Below are 12,448 nucleotides of genomic sequence, written 5' to 3'. Positions count from 1 at the left end.
GGTTGCCTGACATCAAAACTGTATCAGAAAAGGTTACTATTCACTTCAGTACATTTCAAACAGATACAGCGTGATTTTACTTTTAAATGGCATTTACAGGTACTTGCTCCTGAACTGGATCCTGGAATGGGCCCAAGAGGGAACAATGGTGCAAAACTAAAAATTGAAAGTGTGGATGTCTTATTCCTGTATATTCTGTGGCCTGATCTTCACCACATAGGTAAATAGACAAAGCAAGCACTAAATTAAGAGCTGACAATATGTAAAAAGGAATGTCAAATTCTGGTGGGTGTAAAGCAGCTGGATATCAGCACACTTTAACTGAACTTGACAACAGACCAAGCTGCAGAAAATACACAACCACACATAAACAAACAATCAGACACACATCAAATATGTGGGTAGTTCAATACCCTAACCTTTTAAAAATACAAATTTAACATCATTCCTCTCCTGCTTACTGGAAGTGGTGAGCTAAAAAGCACACACATTCTCCCCCAGTCTATATTTAGTGGCTTTCAAATGGAGGCCAGAGGAATATATAGCCTGTCTCTGTCTCTGTAGACCCTGTCTGCAACAGACTGGGGCAGAGAGGTTTTGGGATGCTGCCAGGTTGAAAAGTGAAGAAAAATGGCCCTCCCAGGCTTTTCCCACAGCCTTTGACCTATATCACCTAATACAACCACAGAAGAATAAGTCCCCTTGGAAAGGAGAGTGCTCTGTTGTGAAGCTGAATGGAAGCCCAGTTTTCACGGTACCATTAGCATACGCTAGTTTGCTTTCCAACTCGACTGAGCAGACGGCGCTGCCCTCTCCTGGCTCACACTGGATTCTGAATTACATTAAAGAAGGAGGACGTGAGCTGAAACATGAGCTGTGCTGATTATCAAATGCCAGGGGACACTGGGAAATATATCCAAATATCTTGGTTGGCCTAAGGACCATGGTGAACACGCTTAACACACTTTCACCTTGGATCTTGGAACTAACAAAGTAAATCAAAAGACAAATACACTCTTGTGTTTACCAAAGACTGAATCGGCCCAGCCCTTATTTATCAAGGTTAAATTCTGACCATTAATGTCTTGCATCATAAGTGTGTTGTGCACTCACAGCTTGCACTTAGACAGAGTTCCCACACATTTTCATGGACAAAATTTCAAAACCATTCCATGACTTTTCAAGGACCCATATATTTTTTCTTGCCCTACTTGCCTGTAATTATAATTATAGCCTGCTGGCAAATATGGGGATAGAGCTAAATGCAGGGAGAAAATGAAGAAATGTATAGTTAGTAAACAAACAAACAAATCAATGCATGTTAGAGCTGCGTAATGTCGACAGCTTCAGAAAATAAATTACGGGTTACGTTACATTTCGCGGAAAATCATAAAATTCCACGATTTTCAAAGTCTTTCAATGTTTTTTTTCAACAATTAAGTGACTTTTTCAGGCCTGTTCTTTCCAGGTTTCCATGACTGTGGGAACCCTGCTTAAACTATAAAAAGCAATAAGTGCAGCTTAAAATTGTCCATATAAGAAGCTCCTGCTGCCCTTACCAGACTGATCGTTCATCATGCGTATGGCTTTAGCCTTGGCCAACTCCAGTGCTGTGACCCATCTCTGCCGCTCCACTTCCGTGCTAGCCTTCAGGTGGTAAGTGCGGCCGCCACTGCTCAGGACAATATTGCAAGCATCCTCTGTGTCGATGTGTGCCGTGGCCAAGTTGATTGTTCCACGACATGTATGGGCCATCTCTGCCTGCGTCCTGCAACGAAATACAAGGGAAAGAAAAACAAGAAAGAGCTAAAGACACTGTCCAACACTTTTTTTTTTTTTTACCAGTTAGAGTAATACAGGTAGGATAATACAGCTGACATTCCTATGGCCAATAAGCACAAGCAAGGAGGCAAGGAGGGACAGAGAAATGCCACAAATCATATGAATATGAGGCCAAGCAGTCGCGGGGGTACTTGGTTATTTCACTGAACACACTTTTCTGTAGCACAATTATCCATTCATGAAACCTAAACCTGTGTTAGCTAGTGTTAAACAAATTGGATGGTTTGAACTTCTAATTCACTCTGCATGGCCTGCCTGCCTGCCCTGCTGTGAGTGTGCTGAATTGTGGGTATTCTGTGTAGCCTCCACTAAGACCAACTGTTGCACAGTCAGTGGGCCACAGTAGTCTAGATAACAAGGCCATTGTCTGCCTCCAAGCCTCTGTAGCGAACAAAACCAAACAATGAATAACAGCATGAACAAAGAGACAACAGAGTGTGAAAGGTGGTAAAAAAAAAAAAGAGAGATAACGGGGAAGAGAGCCAAAGCAGGAGAGCAAGAGATTAGAGCAAAGGCAAGAGAGTGTTGCATGTACACCCACTGTGCAAGCCAACTCTATGGACTGTATGTGTCTGAAAACATCTCCCAATAAATCAACTGCAGCAAAAATATTAATAATGTTGTAAATCATTCAAAATTAAAAAAAACTGCAGATTTTTTTAAAGGAATACTTCATCCACAGAATGATAATTTGTATATGAAATACTCACCCTGTGTTTTGTTAAATTCTTGAAGACAACTTTGTTTTTCTCACATGCTTCAGAGAATCCAGAAAAGACAAATGCTCTGGATGAACAGGGCTCATAGGGTCCTTGTTTAACAACAGCAAAACTGCACTGAAATATCTGTTTACAAACTCTCACAAAACTCCTACAAGTCTCATTCATCCAGTCATATGTTCAGTAATTCCCAAAAACATGCATTTTTGCTTAAACCTTACTATTTAAAACACTTTTCCATACTAACACACCTCTGCAACCGCATCCATTAAGCAGAGTTCAAATGCACACATCTAATCAGGCTCTCTATTTGTCTGTGCGTGATAATGCTGATGCAGAAGTGTTTTAAATTGTAAGGTTTTAGTGAAAATGCATGTGTTAGGGAAATAATGATCACATGACTCGATAAATGAGACTTGGATTACACTGCACAAGTTGTGTGAAGTTTGTAAACAGATGTTCTGACATAGAAACATGGTCCCCTTTTACTGCAATTCATCAAGAACTTTCTCAGTTTTTGTATTCCTATTTCCTCTGCAGAGGCATGTGTGAAAAACGAAGTTTTCCTCAAAGATGAAATGCAATACGAGGTGAATAATTGCTTTACAGCTGTTCATTTTGTGGGCACAGTATTCCTTTAATAAATTCTACAGAAGGGATTTAGAAATGTTTGGATTCTGGATTGGATTGGAGCAAAGTTAACTATTTAATGATTTCGACATAACACGGGATGAGTAATTTATGTGCAAATTGTTATTTTGTGGGTGAAGTATTCTACAATTATGAGACAGTTATTCTACATGTACAGTTTTTAAATATGTTCTTGTTCAAACAGAATTACTACAACTAATATGATCAACTGACAAAAAGAAAATTCAAGAGAACATTAACATTTGTATGGTGGTAAGCTGGCTGCCTGTTTGTTCTGTCACGGTTAGACAAGCTAAGCTGCAGAGCAGGGATGGAACGGCATGTCCTTGAGAGAGCTGAGTGTATGCAGGTCTTCACCCCCAGCCACAGACAGCTGATTTTGCTGATTAACACCCTCAGCCAGAGAGCAGCAACTAATCAGCGAAATCACATGCTGTGTTGGTTGTTTCAAATTAAACAAACACATCCTTAACCCTCAGTGTCACATGATTGCCCATCCATACTCTTGGAAACTTTGAAGCATGCAGCCATGCAGTCATGTGGATGCTTCTGTGTCTGTCTGTGAGTGCTGACATCCATTCATCCAATGAGCCCTCACTGCCACGAGCAGCTGCCTCTCAGCAGTGCTAACTCTACACCAGATCCAGTCTTGGTTGACACTGACAAGGTGGCTGCCGCCTTATTAAGTCAGAGGTTGAAGTGTATTTATAAGTTCTGCCAGGCAGTGATTCCCTCACACTGCTCCTACTGGCTGGAGTCAAGTCTTGTTATAATGCCAAACCAGAACAAGCACTTCAGTGTACCGCTCTTCTGCTGGCACTCGGTGCACATCGGGTGTGCAGACGAGACCGCACTGGGGCCATGCGAAGCCGTGCGGAGGGTGGGCATGAACCCTCAACAGCCCAGTTTTCAGACTTGCCCAGCCCGAGCTCAGCTGCAGAGCCCTGTCTGTAAGTGGGTCAACAAACTGAGTGTGCTGCTGATGAGTAAGATGAGATCCGTTCTGATCGCTTCGGCCCTGTGGGAAGACGAGGCCATGCAAAGGCCGTGAAATATACAGTCAAGAAAAGCTGGGAAAAAGAGATCATAGGGGCATTAAAGAAGTATTTCACCGATAATATGAGTCCTCACATAAAACTGGTCTGTCTCTGCAGTTGGAACATGCAAATACTTCTGAAATTGGTGCAACATGACCAGAGAAAACAGAAAAAAGGAAGCTTTTGCTAAAGAGGTAGAAAACCTACAACTACCAGAATGCATCATCCCTTACCAGACACTCCCACTTATCAGACTGTGACTGCGACAATGGCGGCTCTTATTACAATTAAACAGTAATCTAAAACATGCTTCTGAAAAGAAATATGCAACTCAGTAACAGCCTCTTGGTTTTTATTTGATCAGCACTGCTTAGTTTTACAATGTGAACTCTGTTTTTTCAGCCTCCGTTTTTACTGTTCAAGAGGTAGCATGGCACTACTCTTGCTATAACAGCTAAACAGGACATTTAAATGTGTCCCTGGAAACACTTCCGGAGAGAGATAAACAGTGCAGTAACACAATCTTGATTAAATTTCAATCAGCACTGCCAAGTTTTACCGTTTGATTGGTTTTCCATCCGAATTACACGTGGGCGGGGGGGGGGGCGTGTCTCTTGATCAGCTCTTTACTTTTTGTCCATGCTGTTTGGTGGTACGGGTGGTGGGCAATACTAAAATGCAGAAATACAGCCTTTAGTTTGATCAACAGCCCAAAGAGCTGGCGAAACTTCACCAAATTACGTAACTCTACCAAATTACGTAATTTTTAGAGTTTACACCAAGGGGGGAGAAGGGAAATCTAGGCACTGGTTAGATGGAGGGAAGTTCACTACTGTTCATCTACACATACTACCCAAATTGAATTGATTTAAAGCTGGCTGAAAATCGGCAAAATATCCCTTTAAGGCAATAGTAAGGGAGAGGGCAATGGTGAGTGGGGGCAGCTGAAGCCACGATAGAGGGTCCTGCATGTTGCGCTGAGCCAGGAGAGAATTGCAGTGCGTTACCTGTCAGTCCCCTGTGCACATATCCTCATAAAACACAAATCCACCGATCTGGAGCATGTAATGACAGAACAGTAACCAGTGATCAACACAGAACAGACAGCCATAAGCATGAGGAGGCATACACAGACAGGCAGAGGAAATAGGACACAGTACCCACAGCATGAGAATGTAGATAGGTTTTGTTGTGGCTGGGGGCAGACATATCACAAGACATGGAGGAAGAGAGCCAGAGAAACACTGGGGAACATGGCGTGCTGAAGACAGAAAGGAAACATAAGACAAGAAAACCAAAGCAATGATACCGCAACATGAACAGCATGACATGACCTGGTGAAAGACTGAAACAGTGAGATGGTGAGAATGTGACTCCCTGCTTTTTTTAACATCACTCCGCTGCTCTCACCTTTGCGCAAAAACACGAAGACCACCCGGACAGGCCGCACGCAGAGACACTTCTATACGTACACACTGAGACCAACCAAGAGCCCATTAACAAGATTAGATCACAGCATTCACATCTCTTGTTCTAGTCTCTCTGCTGATGTACCAGCCTTGTAAACAGAGTTCAGGCCAGGCTTTACCCTCTAGCTGGGCCCAAGGTTGGCTAACTCACCACTCTCCCACCACACCTCCCTGCACCCAGGAGCCGAGTGTGCCAGCGGTAACACAAAAAACCTGACTCTCGAAAGCGACGCGAATGGTGCCAAACCCCCACTGAGCACTTAAATTGATACTATCTAGTTACTAACCTACAGCTGAGAAGGAAATGTGGCAAGCCTACTCTACTATGAAAGTCAAGGCCAGATTCACTGATATGGCAGCTCCATTAGCGCTCAAAGCTTTAATGCCATGTAATCTTCCCTAAAGTACCAAGCCGGATTTCCTTTAAGAGGTGAGTAAGTAGTGCTGAGAGTATTAAAACTTGGAGGAAAATTCAATTAAGAAATTAAAAATTAAAGAAGTTCAGCGAGAGAGAGATAGGACAAATATCTTGTCATGTCCTGGTGAGAACGGCTCAATGAGGCACTTTCGAGATGATTTAAACTAAAAAAGACGAGGCACAAGGCTGATGTGGTATGAAAGACAGCCAGCCTTGCAGTGTCAGAGCCAAGAGTAATCAATAACAAGTGCAATGTTGAATCTCTGTAAAAGTCATTACACTTTAACAGACGCAAGTGCTGAGTGTGTCAGTCCATCCACAGACTCAAAGCATCGATTATTGTCCTCCGTTGCCCTTTGGCTTCTCAGCTTCAAGTTAGAGAGCTGAGCCTTTGCTTTGACAACAGCAGGCCTTGGGAATGAAAGTGAGCCCTTTGGGTTATTGGCTAGACCTCTAATTGGCAGTCAGTCTCTATTGATTCATCAGAAATACAAACTGTTCTTTTAAAAAGGTCAAACAAATACCAAACACTGCAAATCAAACAACTGATGAATTCATGTCAGGCTAATCGGATGTGACGTGAGTCACATGGGCTTTTAAGTGCATCCTCTTATGATGGAGTTTAATCCATTATGAAATATCTATCCATCAAATCATACAGTATCATACACTTATCCAAAGTGACATCAATAAATCCTTTTTTTAAGGGAAAACCTTTAAGACCTGGACTGAAATCAGTTTTCCTGTTCCTGCATTCAGATGCCTTTCACATGCATTTAAAAGTCTGAAACAAAATTGGTTTGATTTCTTCTGAATACATGGGTAAAGACATAATGAGCAATTTGGCAAGATATATCCCATAAATTGCATAAAATTAGTGAAAGGTGACAAGGAAATTACCTGAAATTTAGCTGTGGAAGATTATTAGATATTATCCAAAAAAAAAATAGGAAAAAACGTTCAGAATAATAGCTCTTAATTATTTTCTTGTTTTTTTACTTCGCCTTTTTTTCAGGTAATTTTCTTGTAACATTTTGCTAATTTCTTGGGCCATTTCTTGTTTAGCTGAAGTCAAGCTAATTTGCTCAGGTATTAAAGCGTTAAATGTTAGAAAAGTAACGGTAACATGTTATTAAAATAGTGAGTGGCAGTAGTACAGGGCTATTCTCGTGTATTTCTCTGTGTATTCATCTCATAAATGTAGGACAAGATCTTTTTTTGCAGAAATTAATAATCACTTGACATAAAAAGAGGACAGTTTAATTAATGTGTTGCCACATTTGTCTGACTGTTTCCCTTTCACATCCATCACCCTCACAATAGCAGCGCAGATAGTTGGCCAGAGGAGGCACATACAGAAGCACACAAAGCCCAGACACACACAATGTGGTCTGCCAGGAAGACATCAGCAGAGGGGACAACTTGTGCGCTTCACTGCCTCCGTGCTCAGATGTCGACGGGCTACCTTTACTTCAGGGACGGCAATCGCCTTACAACATAATGGACTATTAATAGAGGGTAGAGGCAACAGGCGTCTTTCCTTTCACCGTGAGCTCAGGCTGGAGTAGGGCTTTGGCTACCATAGCTCTCTGTCAAATAGCTCTGCTGACAACAAAAGACAATAGGGTGTTGGGGCAAGACTTTAGCATGGGATAAAGGACTCTGAATGTAGAGCATGTTCCCTGTCTAATCTGAAAATTCATATTGTGAAGATGGCATTTACTGTATGACTACTGGAGCTGCAGGGAAGTATGAGTCAAAATTTTGCCTTATAGTCAGAAGACCAGACCCCCCCACCACCACCATACTGACAAGAATTCACTTTGCAGAGCAGCTTTTAACCCTTTGACACCTGGATGGACATTTCACAAGTATTCTAATACTTGAAACCTCAGCAATCAGCAAAATACAAGGCATTGATAAACGGTGACAAGAAAACAACCCGAAAGTTAATGTTTAAAAAACGAAAAAAAAGGACAGAGAGAGAGAGAGAGCGAGAGAGAGGACAGAGAGAGAGAAAGAGAGAGAGATCAGAAAATGATCAAAACGAGGAAAAATCTCCAGAAACTATATTTATGATAATAGGAACTACGTATTCAAAACATGTTACCCTATATATAATATTTCTTAATTTTTAACACTTTTTAGGTCATTTTCTTGTTTGTTTTTGGTTTTTTTACTTTCCTTTTTTGGTCATTTTCTTGTAACTTTTGACTCATTTCTTGCTAATTTTTGTGTCATTTCTCCTTTGTTGCTCATTTTCTTCATCCCATGTTTTTAAAAAAATTAAGCCAGTTTGTTCAGGTTTCACAGGGTTAAACAAGGGAGTGAAACCATTCCTGCGTCATAGCCAATTTTGCCCTCTAGCCTCTCAGTGAAAAATGACATATGAAAAGAATTATCATGGTGAAATTTGCATAGTGTCACGTTAATAATTAATATTACTGCAAGCATTTGCAGTTTGTTAACACATTAAGCTCGAAGTCAGATATTTTTTCTATCATATCTGATATGTGAAAAGACAATTTGCAATCTAGAGGGAAAAGCTTAGATGCACATTCATAATTTTTATCACTTCAAACAATACAGGTTGCATTAAAACATTAAGCCGGGAGGTTTTTATTTGAATCATGTCTGATTTGTGAAGGCACTTAAACTTAACAGTCACAGCTTTGACAAATAGTACTATTAGCAGAGGAGGGTTAACTCCAGTGGGGGCACCTTCATTCTGCTATGAACCATTTAATTAGAAAAACTGTGTCAGACAGGGTGAACAACTGTTGCAATGAATATTTCGTCTCTCCTTTCATGTGGACAGTGCATATACACAGGTGGTCAGGGCTTCCTGGTGTGGAATTATTAATTGCTTCATAGCTATCTCATGGTGCAAAAGATCTAAATGTTGAATCTATTCATGAATTAATATTTTGGACAATTGAGATACTTTGGCACTAAACATAATTTGAATGAAAACCTTAGCCAAGGGCAATCAGACTCATACAGTGATACAGCATTTTAATGTTGACAAAATCACATGGAAGTAAGCAAGCTTGTTGAACATGCAACAGCACAGAAATGACAGAAATGAAAAGTATCAAGCTCTTGCATCGCTAAATAATCAAAACCCTGAAGAGGCTGGCTCAAGTGGAAGCTCTGAAAATGCTAGAAAGTGGCCACTGACGTATTTTCAGAATCTGAATCAGAATAGTTTACTGATGCCTGGGGGAAACTGTGGTTTGTTATAATTGCTCTGATGCCAAGCACAGAGAATTTGAGAGGTAGAAATAAGAAGTACTTAAAAATATAAATAAATATTTGCAATAAGAAATAATGTTGACACTAGTATGTAAACTATCTAGAATATAAAATATGTGAAATGTGCTGAGTATGTAAGCAGTTTAAAAAAAAAAATATATATATATATATAAAAAAAAAAAAACACTAAAGCTGGAAGTATAAAAAAAGTATAAAAAATAAACCTGTGTGTGATGCTACATAGAACAATACAATATATGCATAAGTAGGAATAAGAATAAGAAATATATACAATATGTTAAATATACATATAAGAGTGGTTAAATATACATTAAATGGTGGGAAGAATATTGCTCAGTTGAATAATTGCACAAAAAGTACTGCTAGTAGAATTGTTGCACCAATTATTGTACAGTTAAGACTAAGGTTGCAGCAATATGCAGGTGATAAGTTATAGCATAATAAGAAAGTTGATGGTTATCATACAATGTTCATTTTCTTATCTATGATTTTGGAAATAAATAAATAAATAAATCCGCTGAACAAATACTGCTCCAAATGTCAGGATTGGACTTCCTTAGAGTAGACCATGTAACCATTCATTTACCTGCTAGTAAAGTTGTGTTACCATTAAACTGACAATAAATATGTTGTTGTTGTTGTTGTTGTTGAAAACTTAATTAAGATTTGTTTTAGCTGTTCAATCAACAAGTTTTAAATACTCAGTTAAAGTTGCTCTGATGACCCATTGCAGTCTAATCAGATGTTCATGACCCTTCAAAATATGCTGGACTATTCTGTTTTGAGATAAACTGAAAGTGTTATTGCTGGCTGAAGGACTGAATATTTGTCATGCTTTATTGTGCCTCCACACCCACACCTGTGGAAACACGAGTCCCTCGCTAGAAGCACATGAGCCACAGGTGTTAGGCTATTGTATTGCTAACATTAGCTCACAGCTAGCAACTGCGTGAGCATAGTGATGACAGAGTGATAATGACACTGAATGACTTGGGTCTGAGTTGATGCAATGAATGAATGGATTTCGCAAAAAAGACATGACGTTCAAAGGGCATAAAAATTGAAAACAGTGACAATGACATAAAAAGATTCAACTGGGATGTCAGCTTTACTAAATACGTGTTTAAAATCGTGTTTCTGTCACAGAGGAGCAGACAGCTGGAGCTTACTGTCGCCGATTGAGGCAAGCGGTCTAGCGTTAGCTTAGTTAGCAAACGACGACGCTGAAGTTAGCTTTCGATTCAGCAGTTAAGGGGAGAGCTGAGGGGGATGTTAGTTGCAATGCTTGCAGACCGACTTTTAGCTTTCTGCACCTCCTATTGTAGTGAACGCATGTTAGACATTTTAAGTGAAGCCTATTATTATATGCGTGATAATGAAATAAAGGGAAGTTTCACCACATTTTTCACATCCACACCAAACTGAACCAGGTCTCTCTCGAAAACCACACTTGAATAGTTCACATCTTGACTGGATTATCCAAGACAGGCTAAATGTGAATTAAAAGATAGTTTCAGATATGTGAAATAAAAATATTATTAGTATAAATGCAAAAAAGGAACGAAATCCCTATATATATTTATATATATATATATAGCAGGAAAAAAATCTCCTCCTTTGTTTTTGTTTTGACATGTTTACAAATACAAATGCATAAAGGTTTCACTATCTAAATTTGTGTTTAAAATATTGTTTGGCTTGGCCTCTCTGGGATAATATAGTCCACATCGGATTTATCTAAGTATTGTGGGTTTTTAATCTAGACCTGGTCCAATGTGGTCTACATGTGGCAAAACACTATTAGATCTCCCTTTTACGCATTTTCAAACATAGAATAAAAGTTTCACAAATCTAAAAGTGGGTTTCAGACAACTCTGAGGCTTCACTTAAAATGTTTAACATGCTGTCGGGGTGCAAAAAGCCGAGAGTCGGTCGTTAAATACTGTAAATTACATACCCCTTAAACTCTCCCCCAAACGGCTGAATCGGGAGTCACAAATCGGAAGCCAACTTCAGCGTCGTTAGCTAACGTCTGTATCAAGTGTCGCCACATTTCTGACATTTTAATGAGTAAAAAGCCTTGCTGCTCGTACTTCTGTGTGTGTGACTGTCTGTGTCGGTGTCCTTTCGCAACTCACAGTCACTGAAAGTAAAACGTCAACGTGTTTGTCGCTGACAGCTTGAAGTAAACAGACGGCTGACCGTTGACAGCTAGCTTTAGCCTGATGCTAGCCAGCTGAGCAGCCAGCTGTAATGATGCGCCGACACAGACTCGCTGAGCGCCCAACTGCCGTTTATTTTGAGAAATACTGCACACTGTTTCGTAAAAATTTACCTGTAATATGACAGCAGGCCGTTGCTGAGGACAAACCATCGCCGCTGGTATCCTTTCAAGTAGTTGGTCCATTTAAAAAGCCAGCCTTTATAAGTATCCGACCCTGGTGCCGGGGCCGCGGCAGAGGCGGATGCCGAGCCCTTCCCTTGCTCGCTCATCCTCCACTCCGCCGCACGCCGAAGGATGCAGGATGAACAGCGGGGACACGGGCACTACCCCACCGGCACTACCGGGGCAAGGACGTCGGCACTGACGAATGAGCTCGACAGAGGAGGGTCCGATCCGGGGCGAGAGAAACCACCGTGAACCCCGTTCACATGACGCCGGAATGGACACTAAAGGAAGGACGAGAAGTGATGCCAAGACACTTTGCTGATGCAGACTGCAGAGGATTCAGAGCACAGAGCCGGACTGGATAGATTGGAAATCCCTCACATGGACTCCTTGTAATCTGATAAGGCTGCCACCAAATCAACAGTTATTTCCACGTCGACAGTGCCAAACAGTTTATGGCAGTAATTTTAGGAGGGAGCGGCTGCTGACCCGGTCATTTATGGTGTGTGGATTTAAACGGGAATGGCCGCTCTATCAATTGAAGTCTATGATTCAGACCTGCACCACGTGATGTTGTTATCTAAACATTCCTAAACATTTGACATGCGGTTTGGCTGCTGAATTTAAACCAAACTTGTCAGGTGAGT

General features: G+C 40.7%; 1 protein-coding gene across 2 annotated transcripts in view; it reads right to left on the bottom strand.

Moving 5' to 3' along the window:
- Positions 1–12,058, bottom strand: part of osbp2b (oxysterol binding protein 2b) — a 73,765-nt gene extending 61,707 nt beyond the window's left edge. The window contains exons 1-2 of one of the 2 annotated variants that reach the window (XM_042488046.1): positions 11,748–12,058; positions 1,560–1,768 (exon numbers count right to left, since the gene is read on the bottom strand). In XM_042488046.1, the coding sequence (XP_042343980.1) occupies positions 1,560–1,768; positions 11,748–11,905 (367 nt within the window). In that variant the 5' untranslated portion in view covers positions 11,906–12,058. Of the gene's footprint in view, positions 1–1,559; positions 1,769–11,369; positions 11,455–11,747 lie in introns of those variants that run through there. The other variant, XM_042488047.1, reaches the window with a different exon arrangement.
- Positions 12,059–12,448: the final 390 nt, after the last annotated feature.

The sequence above is a fragment of the Plectropomus leopardus genome, chromosome 6, assembly GCF_008729295.1.
Source record: "Plectropomus leopardus isolate mb chromosome 6, YSFRI_Pleo_2.0, whole genome shotgun sequence".
Taxonomy (NCBI): Eukaryota; Metazoa; Chordata; class Actinopteri; order Perciformes; family Serranidae; genus Plectropomus; species Plectropomus leopardus.
Note: the sequence above shows the minus strand (reverse complement) of the source record. Positions and strands in the feature narration are given on the sequence as shown.